The sequence below is a fragment of the Haplochromis burtoni genome, unplaced genomic scaffold, assembly GCF_018398535.1.
Source record: "Haplochromis burtoni strain Fernald_Lab_line unplaced genomic scaffold, NCSU_Asbu1 Contig_30, whole genome shotgun sequence".
NCBI lineage: Eukaryota > Metazoa > Chordata > Actinopteri > Cichliformes > Cichlidae > Haplochromis > Haplochromis burtoni.
The window spans coordinates 3,328,282-3,343,992 of record NW_024582391.1 but is presented as its reverse complement, the minus strand read 5'-3'; the positions used below and the strand labels follow the sequence as shown (position 1 = coordinate 3,343,992).

At 41.5% G+C, this 15,711-nt stretch overlaps 1 protein-coding gene across 6 annotated transcripts in view; it reads left to right on the top strand.

Annotated features, from left to right (window-relative positions):
- slc12a7b (solute carrier family 12 member 7b) overlaps nt 1-13,889 on the top strand; it is a 79,083-nt gene extending 65,194 nt beyond the window's left edge. For 3 of the 6 annotated variants that reach the window (XM_005918490.3, XM_042219275.1, XM_042219277.1), the window contains exons 12-26: nt 674-848; nt 942-1,060; nt 1,229-1,327; nt 1,728-1,847; nt 2,089-2,193; nt 2,709-2,877; nt 3,472-3,667; nt 3,870-4,039; nt 4,237-4,368; nt 4,579-4,686; nt 5,032-5,148; nt 8,082-8,257; nt 9,039-9,053; nt 10,157-10,290; nt 11,057-13,889. In XM_005918490.3, the coding sequence (XP_005918552.1) occupies nt 674-848; nt 942-1,060; nt 1,229-1,327; nt 1,728-1,847; nt 2,089-2,193; nt 2,709-2,877; nt 3,472-3,667; nt 3,870-4,039; nt 4,237-4,368; nt 4,579-4,686; nt 5,032-5,148; nt 8,082-8,257; nt 9,039-9,053; nt 10,157-10,290; nt 11,057-11,148 (1,927 nt within the window). In that variant the 3' untranslated portion in view covers nt 11,149-13,889. The remainder of the gene's footprint in view (nt 1-673; nt 849-941; nt 1,061-1,228; nt 1,328-1,727; nt 1,848-2,088; nt 2,194-2,708; nt 2,878-3,471; nt 3,668-3,869; nt 4,040-4,236; nt 4,369-4,578; nt 4,687-5,031; nt 5,149-8,081; nt 8,258-9,038; nt 9,054-10,156; nt 10,291-11,056) is intronic. The other 3 variants (XM_005918492.3, XM_042219274.1, XM_042219276.1) reach the window with 3 other exon arrangements.
- Nucleotides 13,890-15,711: the final 1,822 nt, after the last annotated feature.

The window sequence follows — 15,711 nt, the reverse complement described above, 5'->3', positions numbered from 1 at the left end:
TATGTCATTTATCACTTTTGTGGCAGCCGTAACAGCACTATGCTGTTTTCTGAACCCAGATTGCAGTTTTGAGAGAACTTCATTAGAGTACAAGAACTCTTTTAATTGCTCACTGACGAGAGACTCAAGGACTTTTGCCAAGACACACAAGTTTGATATTGGCCTGTAATTAGTCAGAATGGCCGGGTTACCATAACAATGTGATTATGGCTCAGCCCTTCTAGCAGCTTCAATAAATGGAAATAAACATTTGTGCGCCTAATCCTTGCATGTCACAACTTATGCTACATAGCAACTATGGATCTATGAGTTCTGGTTCTGTTCTGGAGTTTCATTGTATGCAGTTTAGAATATTCTTTTAGTGATTTGGTGGATTTTGGTGCCATTTTAGGCCCTGACTCTTGTGATTAGCTTCTCCTTTGAGTAAATTATAGTTCATCGCTGTAACTGTAAATATAACAGATAAAAAAGCTTATGGGTTCTGTTCAGTTCTGTTGTTATTATCAGAGTATATGATGTTGAAGTAAGTGTGATACTTGTTACAGGGATCATATTCCTGCTGGTTTAAACAAGAATAAAAACATCACCACACTGTCCTGTCAGTTTTTGTTAAATCTTCCAATATTTGTGAATAACAGCGTTTGTCATTCACATAATTGTTTTTGCGTTGCAGATTTGGCGATTCTGTAAAGGGGAACCTTGTTATCGGCACCCTGTCATGGCCCTCTCCCTGGGTTATTGTGATTGGCTCGTTCTTCTCCTGCTGTGGGGCTGGTTTGCAGAGTTTGACCGGTGCCCCTCGCCTGCTGCAGGCTATTGCACGAGATGGCATTGTACCCTTTCTACAGGTTTGACGGTTTGACTCAAACAGCAGACACTAATACTTTCAGTTTCTAGTCTTATGTGCCTCAACGTTCACACTTGGCTGCATCTGCTCGTAGGTGTTTGGTCACGGGAAAGCCAATGGGGAACCAACCTGGGCTCTCCTGCTGACTGCTGGGATCTGTGAGATCGGCATCCTCATCGCTTCCCTGGACGCTGTGGCGCCCATCCTGTCAATGTCAGTATCTGAAAGAAATATTATGCAATCTCATTCCATAAAAGTAGCTCAGCAGATCAAGTCTGTGATCCCCCAAGTATACAGCTACTTACAGTAGATCATAAAGTGGAGATTTATTATTTGAAAAGTGACCAGAACTTTTGGATTGCTGTTTCCCCTCCTCAACAGGTTTTTCCTCATGTGCTACCTTTTTGTGAATCTTGCCTGTGCTGTTCAGACCCTGCTGCGAACGCCTAACTGGAGACCACGCTTTAAGTACTACCACTGGTGGGTGATGTAGTAAACATCCTTGCATGTTTACATCATATATCTTGTATTATATGTCGAACTGGTGTCCACAGACTGTTAAAGGTCCTCGTTAATTTGAAGCCATCAAATTAGATTTTTGATTTTTGGACGCGTGGCAGGAATCCCTCATACACAGACACCTTCACAGCCACAGGCACATCCATTTAGCCTTTACTGAAGATTAATTCCACAACACAGGTTAAGGACAATGGCAAACGGCACTATTGTTAGCTGTGGATTTTGATTACTCTATTGAATCCTAAGCCTCTCATCTCTCTAGCCTGAGCTGTTTTCACTTTATAAAGACATTTCCATGAATGCACAGAAAACTAAATGAGCATGTAAATTGTTTTTTAATCTTTTCTTTTCTTGTTTTCAGGGCTTTGTCCTTCCTTGGAATGAGCTTATGTCTTGCTATTATGTTCATCTCCTCCTGGTATTACGCTATTGTTGCTATGGTCATCGCTGGCTGCATCTACAAATACATTGAATACCGAGGGTAAGATTGCGAGATAGTGGATGTGACCGAGAAACTCAGTACACTGTAAAGAGAGGAAATAATTTATCTGGAGAGAAGCTCTTGAGGTTCTTGTTTTATTTTTGCTTGCACCGTGTTAAAAGTAGCTCATGTTGCCGCAATAAACTGCATATGATCCCTAAAGGAGTTCTTACTGCCCTAAATGGATTGCTACTTTTCTCTTATCACTGAGTGCTTTTCATTCATTTGTTTGCTTTAACAGGGCAGAGAAGGAATGGGGTGACGGTATCAGAGGCCTCTCTCTTAATGCTGCCCGCTATGCCCTCAATCGACTTGAGGATGCTCCACCTCACACCAAGAACTGGAGGTATGGGTGTTTGAGGGTGTGTGTGTTTACAGTTGATATTGTGTTGGGATGGACAATAACAAGACAAGAATAGACACAGAGGATGAATTTCATTAATCTTTTGGTTCCCTTCCTAATCTGTCATGAGCAGCTGATAAGCCTTCATACTGTGAGGCTCACACTGACCTTGAAGTCCTTCTTTCCAAACCAGTGGGTACTCTTCTTAAGGGTCTGCTGTTTCCAGTTACCAGCTGTTCTTTTTTACTGTCTACCTTCAACATATGTCCCTGCAAAGCTGAGTGAGAACCAATAGTGCGACAATAATACTGCCGCACCAACATTTCAACAGTATTTTCTTTACAAACAGCTGTTATGTCACATGATTACAGGCCTTGCACTGTAATTTGAATTTGTGCACCTGATAATTGTGCAAAAAATTTAAATCCAAAATATTTGTTGGTGTTGTTTTTATTCCTGAAGTTTAAAAGAATGAAGTAAAATTAAGCCAGACTGTTTTCCCCTCTCGATCTGCATAGGCCTCAGCTTTTGGTGCTTCTGAACGTGGACTCAGATCAAGCAGTCAAACACCCTCGCCTGGTCTCCTTCACCACCCAGCTGAAGGCAGGGAAAGGCCTGACAATAGTGGGGAATGTTTTGCAGGGAACCTACCTCACTAAGGAGTCGGAGTCTAAGAAGGCTGAGCAGGTATGGTGGGGAAGCACGCGCACAAGTGTGCAAATAAAAGGCAGGTGGTGATACTGTCATTAATATTGATCTGCAGTTGCTAATAATTTAATATCAGTTGTAATGCTTGCTATCTTATCTGTGCTTCAAGGGCTTCAGATTCATCACTGGACCCAAAGGCAAATCTGTACTATCAAGCTGCATTTAGAGCATTTTATAGACTCTAACTGCAGATAAACTCTGCCACCTACTGGCCATAATAAGCAATTCATGTGATTCTTTCAGGCTGGTTTTAACTTTTATCCTCCTTAAAAACAGTTTCTGTTGAAGCAGTCATGCCCAGAAGCAACTTTACAGATGTACAAAATTATTTATTGTTCAGATCCATCAGTACAAGTTATCCTGAATGGATGTGAGTAACTAACAAATAGGTTATTTGAAGTGTTAGCTTAGCTAAGCAGGGAAACTTTGCTGTAGTGTAGCCATATCTTCTCTGGAAAAAACACATTTTGTTTTGTCAGTTGGTGCAGCTTTAATAGTGAATCATTTTTACTCTCTTTTATGATTAACGATGAAATCCCTGTCCTCTTTTTCTCTCTCTCTCTCTCTCTACAGAACATTAAGGCTGCAATGTCTGCAGAGCGTACCAAAGGATTCTGTCATGTTGTAGTGTCTTCCAACCTTAGAGATGGTGTCTCACACCTCATCCAGTCTGCAGGCTTGGGAGGCATGAAGCACAACACAGTCCTGATGGCCTGGCCTGGAGCCTGGAAACAGTCCAATGACCCACAGTCATGGAGGAATTTCATAGGTACCGTGCAGTAGAATTGCAAAAATAGGGACACAATAACAGAATATATGTCGTAATTTATTTTAAAATACAGTGTAGATAAAGATAAGACATCGTATGTGACATTTGCTGTCTGTCATTACTCTGTCAAGATGGCAGTGACTTAATGCAGCACAGTGATTTATCTCTCATAGACCCTCTGTCTGTCCTTCTGTTCATCCAGAGACAATCCGGGAAACCACAGCAGCCCATCAGGCCTTACTTGTGGCTAAGAATGTGGACAGTTTCCCCACCAACCAGGACCGCCTAGGAGAGGGCACTATTGATGTGTGGTGGGTGGTTCACGATGGGGGCTTGCTGATGCTGCTGCCCTTCCTGCTTCGACAGCACAAGGTTGGTTGGACTAGTTTGGATTGTGTTTATTCCTGAAACCATCTTAAGCTCAGCATTTTCTTCTATTTCTTATTCCACCCAGAGCCTTTCTTTCACACCCATCTGTCCCGCCTGACATTCTTCTCTCCCTTATCCATCCTGTTTACCGTGCTGTTACTCCATATCTTCCATAATAATGGTGCCTTTCTCCCCTCCAGGTGTGGAGGAAGTGTAAGATGCGCATCTTTACTGTAGCTCAGATGGACGACAACAGCATCCAAATGAAGAAAGATCTCCAGATGTTCCTTTATCACCTGCGACTGGATGCAGAGGTGGAAGTTGTAGAGATGGTGAGCATCAGCCAAGGATAGCCCTGAATGGTATTCATGTCTAAGTGCAATGGGAAGCAGGATGGTTATTGAAGTTTTTCAACAATTCAGTGCCTACTTTTGTGTCTTAATACGATGAATGTTGTGAGGAGTTTGTCAGAGGACCCACGTTGGCATCGTTCCTGAAAAATAATGTGGCTGCTGTAACGCCCGTGTTTATCCCCTTTGCAGCATGACAATGACATCTCAGCCTTCACCTATGAAAAGACTCTTGTGATGGAGCAGAGGTCGCAGATGCTGAAACAGATGCACCTTTCCAGGACTGAGAGGGAGAGAGAGGTAAAGAAGCGCTAAAAACAAACCTTCACTTGGTCTGTTTGCTGCTGTTCAACAAATGTGGATGCATTTTTTTATACTCAGTTAAATGCATTTATTCCTACTGTATGCATTTTTAATACATTGCATGTATATGTGTACATGCAAAATGATTAATAGCACACACAGCACAGCAATCAATTTACTCACTCATCCAGATAGTATTTAAAAAACAACTAAGAGGTCATTCACATGAATAACAGTCTATGACACTGAAGTCACTCATGGCCCAACATCAAGCTAAATGCCTGCTGGCCCCTTTTCCTGTTCATCTGCCACTGCCTTTCTGGGCCTCGCCGCACCGTTCAGATTCAGAGTATCACTGACGAATCGCGTAGCTCAATCCGGAGGAAGAACCAGGGCCCTGCCGAGAACGCGAGCCTCAGCCGGCAGTCCTCAACGACGGAGGATGCTCAGGAGGATGAGGTAGCTGATCTTGTCAACCCATTGTTCCCTTACTGGTAACGACACAGGCCTGTCTTCACAAAGCTCCATCTTTGGCTACAGGTGTTGCTCATCATTTGGCTGCATTATCATCATCACGTTTTAAAATCACATTTTCTCACATTTGCCAGAAAAATATGCGCAAGTGATCAGCGTTGCATTATTACTGAGTTACTGGAATAGTGTGGACATTGGACGTAATGCATACTGTAATAAATAAAGATAGAAAGAGGGAAGTTTGGAGAAAATGTAGTAAGGAAGGAAATCAGATCCCACAATTTCCATCTTTATGATGAAGACATAGTTCCAAGTTGAGCATTTAACACTCTAATGTTGACTTCTTGTTGGAAATGCAGTTTTGTTCTACTTGACAAGCTTGCCTTAACGCAGATGTCTAATACACATCTTTAGTGTCATGATCAAAGCTCTACACAAAATTGGTGAGCAGGGTTCTCTGGGTAACCCTTTGTTATTTTAACCTTCTAGTTTATCCTTAGTATCACCACATGGCTGGTGTACTGGTCTTATTCTAGGGTAGTAGAGTGATAAATAACCATGATATATCATGTCTTTGCTGCCAGTTCACCAGTTCTGTCTGGCCAAAGCCAGCAGTAAGACGCACAAATGCAATCTTCTGCTTTGCCCACAACTACAAACCTACTGTTACTGGTAATAAGCCAATTCATGTTTGAGTGGCTTCTTTCAGTGCCCCCCCTTTTTTATCCACAAGGGGTAACCATGGCAACACCGTATACTTAACCTGGCAGATTTTTATTTATCATTTTCTTTTTTCCTTTAAATGCCGGATAACCTCTGTGATGCAATCCCCATGGGATTTGTGTCTCCTCCCAATTGGATCTTTTGTGTGTTTGATGTTGTTCAGGCTAAAAATTGCTTATAACCTTTGTTTAAATTTACGACTGTCCAGCAAAAGTAGATGCTTTATTATACCAGAACATCTGATCATTAAAGCCACCAGTCCAGATTAGCCCAACAGTAGTGCTACCTGCTACTGTGTAGTCAGCAAGAGCTGCTTTGTGAATACCAGCCCATTGCATCCTGAAACTGCTGCCTGGCCCATTACCTCCATCACCCCACCTATTCCTCACCCCCTGGCAAGAGTGGGCAGTATTGTCTAAGAAAACTGAAGAGTGTAAATAACATTTCACGTTACTAATACCATCAGACTCATGTGTATACAGCTGAACAGTTTGATTCTCACATTTAGGGGAGGGAGGGGAGGGTGCTGTTTATCTACTATCTTTGAAAATGACAATACTGTCCTCTTTCTGCTCCATTCTAACCATAGTCAGAACCTACACATCATCCCTCCCTCCACCCTCCTACCATTCATTCTTCCCACTGTATCTGTCTGGTTTTACCACAGTGGGTAGTTAAGGTTAAAAATACTATACTGCAGAAAACAAAAATATTTGTATTACACTGATTTATTTGCAGCACCTTCAGTGAATAAAACAAATCTACCTTTAATAAATCTTCTGTGTTATTAGCCTGCTGGAGTACCAGAGAACACTGTTTTTTTTTGTTGTTGTTTTTTTAAGATAAATTAAGCGTCAGTCAAATGTAAACACGGTACTAGTGAAGAAAGACAGCTCTGTTCACAGCTTTACAGCAGATAATGTATTCTTCTTCTCTGTCAGTGGCATTAGTTCAGATGTAACTGCTGATATTGAACAGTAGTGACCACTATTGTTGTGAAATCCAACAAAACTCAATGGTATTTAATGTATTAATCACATATGATGTGCTCCACTCCGTGGGACATATCGTGCTGTGCACTATTTCTGTGCTATCCACACACCAAAAGTTTACAAAGCATGTGTTAACATTTAAACACCTTTTATCACCTTTGAGTTTGCACAATACTTTACTATAACCGCTACCTGCACACATAAATGTTTCAGTTGTTGGGACCATCACATCCACCACTTGTGGTGTTGTAAAGGTTTGTATTTCTGTCGCTATTCACTCTTCTTTCTTAAATGTCATCATTCCCTTCAGTCCTGTCATACCATTGATATTATATCAGCAATTCCCAGACAGGGCTGCAAGTTCCAAAAGGGATAGTTGTGCACAAGCAGAAGGTTCAGCATCCTGAAAGATTAGTCCAACTCGTATGAAAAAAACTGAAATTGCAAATTACTGTATTTGAAAACTTAAGCACACCTGAACAACAGGGAAAATTTACAGTAAAAGAAATGTATCATTGATTGAACTAAATGGCAAAAGAAAACTGTTGAAATAGCTAGGTGTAAAATGATTGCTAAGAGTATAAAATCTTAGGTTAATTGTTAAATTGTTAGGCGTGTGGAAAAAGTAATAAACTGTTAGCTTAATATTTTGGATAAATGGCTAGCCAGCTACAAAAAAAAACATTTTCCCTCTTTATTTAAAGAATTTTTACATGTAGTATCAAGCCCAGTAAAACAAGTGATTAGATGTTTTATCAACTGATTAGTTCATTAGCACCCCTGTGGAGGACTCCAATACATGTTGGGGAAGTAATTTAGCCATTTAAATCAGCTGTGTTGACACAGGATGATATCTAAAACTTGCATTGTGGCCTGGAGTTCCCCCACACCATCGTATGGTTACACCACAACTGTTTGCTAAGTACAATTATCTAAAACTGGTCACTGAATATATAATGGAAAAAGTAGCTGTGACTGTAAGCGCTGAAAGTAGTTCAGATCTATTATAAAGTGAGTTCACATGAGAGGTGTTGTTGATGAGAAAAGTCTATCTGACAGGCCTTAGGGGGGTATGTTGGATGAGTTCCCATTTCCTTTTCTCTTTTGTTTCCTTTCTCCTGTGCCCTGAAACTTCTCTTGGTAATAATCATATCCACTAATCTTCTGCTCTTGTCCTCATCCTACTCTCTGCATCGCCTCCAGGCCCAGCTCATCCACGACAGAAACACGGCATCTCACGCCACAATAAACGATAAGGTTGATGCTGAACCCGAGCAGGTTCACATGACCTGGACCAAGGACAAGCTCCTCACAGAGCGTAACCGTAACCGCGAGTGCAATGCCAACGTTGCTGTACGTGACCTGTTTAACATGAAGCCGTAAGTACTCGCTTGCCTGAACAATATTTAATTAAAAAATAACAAAATTTCTGTGTATTTGTTGCTAGATTTAAAAAAAACATGTTGATCTGTAGGTTTGAAATTTTAAGATAAAAAGAGTTTATATTAGTAAAATACACTAAAGTGACATGGTGTTACTGCATGTGCCTTGTGAGGGACGTTTGCACCATTTTGAATCATTTTTCCCAAACGTAATATCTCATAAAAGTTCATTTCAGAGGGACCGGAAGCTCACCCAGTACTGATATTAGTTCAGGATGGTGCCAAACCTCAGAGAAGGAGCATGAGTAGGAGTAGTGTTAGGACTGACCCCAAGAGGGTGAAATGGGACAACTGTGCATGGCGTGTGCATTCAGGCTGCATTTGGTGTGCGTGCGCGTGTGTGCACTTTCAGCCATTTCAGCTTTAATGTATGGCCAATCTGCGTGCACACTTAATAGACTAACACCTTCTCTTCCCATACTTTCCACACTGTCAGTGGGCTCCATCAGAAATGCCCCAGTTCACTTCCATTGGCTCATTAAGTTAAAACCCCAAAATCCCAAGTCTTGCCGGACCGGAAGAACTTTTCAGATTCCCTCACCCTACACATCAAAGAGCTCCATGTCACTTTCTGGGGTTTACTCGAGTCACCTTCGGGTGTCACTGCGAGTCATTTGGGACATTTGGAAGCATGCAGTGTGGTGGGGAGAGCTGCCGAGCAGATGTAGAAGCATCTAAGCTGGTTTCTGTTGTTTTGTCCCATTTTTCCTCCTTCTAGAGAGTGGGAGAGTCTGTAAGTCGCATTCTCTTTGCCCTAGGCCCTGTGTGTTCTGCTACTGTGGTGACTATGTGCTCCAGCTCGTGTGCTCGTACCTCCATGTATCTGTGTTGTCCTTGTTTGCATGCCCTAATGTGCACCGACTTCATCTTCCTGCTTCAAACAGCATGTTGGTGGCTAAAGCCTCTGCTGGGTTATGTTGCATTTACAGCTTATAACATGAGAATTTGTGCTTTCCATTGACTGTTTTCAAAAAATAGTCAAACAGAAAAAACATTCATTCAGAACGGCATTAAACTAAAAGTGTATATTTATAGGTTGATCTGATATCCTCGTGTTGGTGTTGTTCCCAGATCATCATACTAAATGTTGTTCCAGGATCAACATTGCAAGTGACCAATCAGAATGTTGTGACGTCATACCTTTGCGACTTCGGGAAAAACAAAAAACTGTACTTAAGCTGCGAGAAACCGCCTCTGTCCGCCGATCAACGGACCCTGACCCTGACCCTAACCGTAACCCTTTAATAAACAGTAAGCAGAATTGATATTGTCCTTGCAACATTGGAATTTCATAAATGCACGAATGGCTTGGCGCGCAAAGGAATAACATCACAACAATGTGATTGGTCACTTGCAATGTTGAACCTGGAACAACATTTTCATGATGGTCTGGGAACAACACCAACACGAGGATATCAGATCATCCGTATTTATAGTTGAATGGAAAGCATGGATTGGAAATCCTGTGACATCGCCTTGTAAATTGGCTTTTGGCAGTTGACATTGCGTGCTGTATATCATCTCACAAAGGTGAAGATGAAGAGGCAGCATTTAAGGAGACAGCTGATTTTTTACACAATAAAGACGTTATATTTCGGCCTAATCTTAAATAAAGTGTTGACATGATTCAGATTCATCTGTCTTTCTCAAAATGCTGCCTCTACACGTTATGTGAAATTCTTAATGCTTGTGCCGAGCATCATTTCTCATGTGTGTTTGAAGCTGATGTCAAATGTGCATGAGTTACTGCGTAAAACGTTGCTGACGTTGACATCGTGGTCATTAATGTTTTCTTCATTGTGGCTTCTCTCACTGTGGATGCTCTTGTCAAACTAGGAACCAGACGAATGTCCGTCGCATGCACACTGCTGTCAAGCTGAATGAGGTGGTGGTCAACAAGTCACAGGGAGCTCATCTGGTTCTGCTTAACATGCCTGGACCACCGAGAAACAGAGGCGGAGATGAAAACTGTATCCTTCAAATGGTTGTTTTTATGTTACGACTGTATTAGGAAAAGGTTGTGATCGCAAGGAAGTGTTTCTGTTATTTAATCCATCTGCTGATTGTACTTTAGAAAGAAGTGGTTCTCTCTTTTTTAAATTACTGCAGAGTATTTGTACGTTGCAGAATAGTTTGGTCTAAACACAACAGTAGCATGTTTGTAGCCACAATGTTGGGTTTTTTGAACCAGAAATGGCTATATATGGACCCACGTAAGTGCTAATTAGTGTTATGTGATATACGGAGTTGCCGCCTGCCACACACCCTGCTGTGGAGCGAACAGCTGACAGACACAGGCAGAGAACACAAACTGCTGAGGAGGTGGATATTTAAGCTAACATATATTTTATTTATGCCAAAGCAGGGCAATTCATTTGTTATAACAGTTAAAAATTAAATTAAACACAACACACATGCAAATAGCTCAAAAGGGTTGAATCGTATGCAACTCAATATCCTAATAGAGTCAAAGTAGAATAACGTAAATATACATTAGTCACTGCAGAGCAATAAAGTGGCTTAGTGTGTGCCAAGGTTTGTGTCAGTGCAGGGTCCAAACAGCTGGGCATAAAACGTGCCATGTCTATGCTAATAATCCCGACCCACCCTCCTCTCACGTGGCTAAAAGCATCACCCTGGCCAATGATCACGCATTCATTGCACATTCATTGGGAGGTGGGGTGTGACACCTGGTGTGCCTGTGTGTGTGCTTTACCTTGACTGCTGTTTTCTCAGACATGGAGTTCCTGGAGGTTCTCCTCGAGGGTCTGAATCGGGTCCTCCTGGTTCGAGGTGGTGGCCGTGAAGTCATCACCATCTACTCCTAAAAATCCCCCCAAAACTTTCATGGCCTACCCTGCACCCAACACTGGCACATCGCCATGGAAACCGCGCAGTGAGGAAGAAGCCTAATTTTGGTTTTTAATGAAGGGCAGGGGTTGTTGGCAGGCGGGACCACCTTATGACTGACAGTTGACCTAAAATACGTCAGGATGAAGGAAATCGTTGGCGCCGAATAAGCCGAGCACAGCGTGCGTCCAGCTGGACCAGAGAACCCTTGTGCACAGAAGATAGAGCATAGAGACACTTTATATCTTTCATTTACATCTGACAACCTTGTTGTGTTCTGTTACATTTTCACACTCTGTCCTCTTTGTGTCGATGTTGTCAAGTTTATGGCACTCACTGTGTAAAGAAGAGCGGAGAAGAAGTGAATGTGTTGATATGAGCTTTATAGTCTTTGTTTTGTTTTGCTGGACCTGAGAAAAACATGCACTTAATGGATTTAAGTTAAGATGCACAAAGTGCAAAAATGACCCTTTTGCTGTTTTCAAAGCTCCATGTGGGGTGATGTTGAAATGTTGTCAGTCTGTTGAGAAGCTGCTGAAATGTTCTGTTTTAGACTGGAGAGCTTTGATGTTGTTGAAGGGTGGAGTCATGTCTGCAGCTGAATGAGTTGATGGAAGGACCAGTTGGGAGGATGCTGAACAAGCATCTTATCCCAGTTTAGTGAGTGGAAGCCTTTCAGATCTCGGGTTCTGCATTTTTGATTTCCCACCCTCAAACTGTAGCTTTTATCTTAATAGGGAAAAAGCCATAGCTAGAAGCATGAATGGTGTCTAGAGAAACAACTTGTTGGGAACAAGAAATATATTCTTTTTTTAAGAGCTGTATGACGATAGCTTAGTAAATAATTCGATTGGTTTGTAGGTTTTTGCACAGTTAATCTATATTTTAGCCTCTCAATTGTTTGATTTTAGCAATGTATACATTTAAGATGTAAAAGCACAAATTGGAACATTTAAATTAGTTTAATTGTACCCCCGTACTGACAGTTCCAGCACTGCTGACTTTGCACTACCAGTTTTCAGTCTTCATTCATTGTGTACTTTCCATTTGGTAGCTCTAATATGTTCCTAACAGGAGATACAAGAATGCAGACTGCTTCATACTGTTTAATAACCATGTTTCAATGTTGGTCGTAGAACATTTTACCGATTTAAAAATTTAACGGCTTTGAGTTTCAGACTGAGTAGATTTGGGGGGGGGGGCCTGTAAAAAGTGCCAAAATGACTTTAAAAGAAACTGTGGAAGTATTTTGACTGCAGCTGAGACATGGCCTACTGTAGCTGATGTTTCTGGCCATCTTTAATCTTTAGAAACAAGCATGAAGGTTTGTTTTTTTTATAATGCAGGTCCCCCATTTCTGCCAGGAATAAAGAAATGAATATGATGAAACTAATGGTGCGCTATCAAGGGCATTTCAAGAGGAAGAAGGAAAAAAGGATCCCGCTCCTTCCTCATGTGTACCTCCACAGTTTCTTTTCAAAATTAGCCGCCGCAGTATTCTGTAAAGCAGAAAGTTCCCTTTTCCTCACACTGCCCTGCAGAGAAAAACTGGAACTTTTGATTGTTGCTTATGCTACCTGTGTGTTTTTGTTGTGTTCTGTTCAGTTGTTAATGCCTGTGTTACTCTATAAATACAGTCAAATATGGTCTTTGTGGTGTTTGTTACATTATCGCTGATCTTCTGTTGCTTTTAACTGTTAATTCGAGACGAGTTTTATGACACGAGGCAGAGGGGAGGAAGTTATTTGTTTTAGTTTTTTTTTTTAAACCAGAAACACTTTATGCTCATCACACAGGGCAGTGTGTGTGGTGGCACCCTGGACGGAAAGCGTTAAGAAGAAGGGGTGAAGCCACGGGGGTGACAGGAGCAAATGACTTCTGCTGCATGCTACATGAAGTAATGTCACTGTTTCACTTTCGTTTTCAGTTTTAGGAACCAAGGATGAATGACAAGACGAGTGAGCGCCAACTGTCAAGTTTTAGGAAGTCTGACTGGCTGAAAATTGTAAAAATAAATTATTGAAGACATTCTTTTTTTTTGTTCTTGTTTAATCTGGTTACTGAGCTGAGTAGCAGTAACTTAGCATAAAGAAAACAGTCAACCCTTAAACAAAAGATGCTATATAATACAAAGAAAGTTTCCATCAGCGGTGTGTGTGTGTGTGCGTGCGTGTTACACAGCTCTGTTTTGAGGTGACTGCAGAATGTTATCTACCTCAAGCTGTCGCTGAGGCTCGGCTGACTAAAGGAAGTCCAGTCCAAACGAAACTGAGAAATATTAGGCGAAAATTTGAGAAAGAGTAAAAGACCTCTGGCTGTGTAAGAGGATGAGCAGAATAGGCACGTGTGAGCGTGTTTGTACTGTACAGCTGTGTTTCTGTGAACCGGTCATTTCTGTGAACCGGTCATTAGACTTACCAGAGTGAGAACAAATGTTTAACCCCTCTTTAAAGGGCTGTTTGAAGGTTAAGACTTGGGATTAGGCACAGAGCAGTGATATTTATTATGTAGGACCAGGGAGTGACACATTTAACTTATTGTCCTCGCAAAGCTAGTAATGTGTGTATTTTCCTGTGTGTGTTTCTGCTGTTTTCCGGCTCCGCTGGCAGGCCTCACAGACTGGAACAGGAAGTTGCATGTGGGTGCACGTATAGAGGAAGGTAGCCCTATAAATTGTATTTGTGCCTCTCTAAATAATAATTAAAAGTGCTGAAACAAACCAGAACTAAAGTTGCCTGGTTATTTATTCTGATCCTCTTATTCAACAAGCATGTTCATTTTCCCTACAATTAAAGGCGTAGGAGGTATAAATTGTGTTCCAACCTTTGCTTTTTTCCTTTTCACCAGATGAAAATTAGAAAATACACTAAAAATGTTGAAATCACAGCCTCTGGTTTCACACAGGATTCAAACCCCACACTCATCTGAAAGTGTTCTGCTTATGCTATCACACTGCTGTGGTGTGTACTGCCCATTTTCAGGGGTTGAAGTGGGAGCTGGCAGATCAGGGAACCCTAAACAGTAAAAATAAGTAACCTCCCACATCGATCTGACATTGAGCTCCAGTCGAGTTTCTGTGTGGACAGGCTGTGATCCAGCCTTCTCAAGCATATGAGCAAAATGCATACTGCATGAGATACCTTTCCACCCCCGACCTAGTATAAAGATTCAATTTGGTGCATGGAGTAAGTTATCATAAATGAACTTTTTACTTGCAGGCACTAGTAAGGAATAGCTGTTGAGCTGTTTTAACAACTCTGAATTTACCTGACATTAAAAAAATGACAGGCTAAGGTCTCAGTAGCAGTGAACTCACTTGTGGTGGATGGTAAACTTATTGTTTGACTCAGAAATGTTGACACTGTGTGCAGCTTGTTAGGAGCAGTAAGCAAGAGTTGGTTGATTTGCAAACCTAAACATGGTTCTGCAAACTGTGCAGTTAATGTGCAGGACAGTGGTCGCATTGATGTGCTCACAATCCTCCACAAGAGGGCAGCCTTGCCTTCTCTTCAAACTGGCTCCATGCGACAGATGCTGTGTATGAGTGATATCAGAACCAGATTCAAAACCCCAGAGAGTGGGAGCATCTTTACACGATGCCAACAGCCAGAGCTCTAAACACAAGTCAACATTGTGATTTGTTTTTACTAGCCTGTTCCTGTCCATCCACATCATCTCCAGCAGCAGCAGGCGCGACTGTGATGTTTGCAACATTTACATTTTTCCCTAAGTCAGAACAGTTACTACCATGTTTTCAATAAAGGCACATTGATGACAGGTTTCTGATGTTATAACTTCAGGAGGAAGTTTCTGTGTGTGCTACAAAAACCTTAAACCTTTTTTCTTTATATGGTGTTTCTGAGCAGGCACACGCTGTGTCAGAAACAGTAAAGAACTCTCAGCTTTGACCTTTGACAGCCAGCAGCTGTTTTCTGTGTGCAGTCTGCACCTAGCAAGTTCAGAGTCTATCTCTCTCTCCTGTTCGCTCTGTACATCCTTGAGCAAATGATCTGGAGAGGGAGATGTTTCCATCCATCTGCACAAATGTGTTATTGGCAGACACAAAGAAGTCTCACTGGTGTTTCAGACCCCCAATGAACCAAAATAACAGTCCAGTAATGCAATATTGTGCGCTCATGTCTGTATTGATTTGTGACATTCAGCTTTTTCCATTCATTGAACGAGGTCCTGCTGGGTCATTAGGATGTTTTCTTTCAATGATTTACACACACACACAAATATATGTAAATAAAACAGGGCAAAAGATTAACTTAAGCTTATTATTTGTTCAGTCTGTGTGATTAGGAAGTTAACCCTGTCATGCATGACTTGTGACAACCTCAATCAGGATTTTTTTAACGTATTTTTATTCATCTTTAGGCTTGAAAAGATGAATAAAAATACTCATGAAACCCTGATTGGGGTTGTCATAAGTCATGCATGACAGAGTTAAATAACAATAATTTCAATGAAACAGGTCGTACATCTATAGTAACATTAAACAACCAGTGGGTGGCAGGGTATGGAGTGGCACATCAATG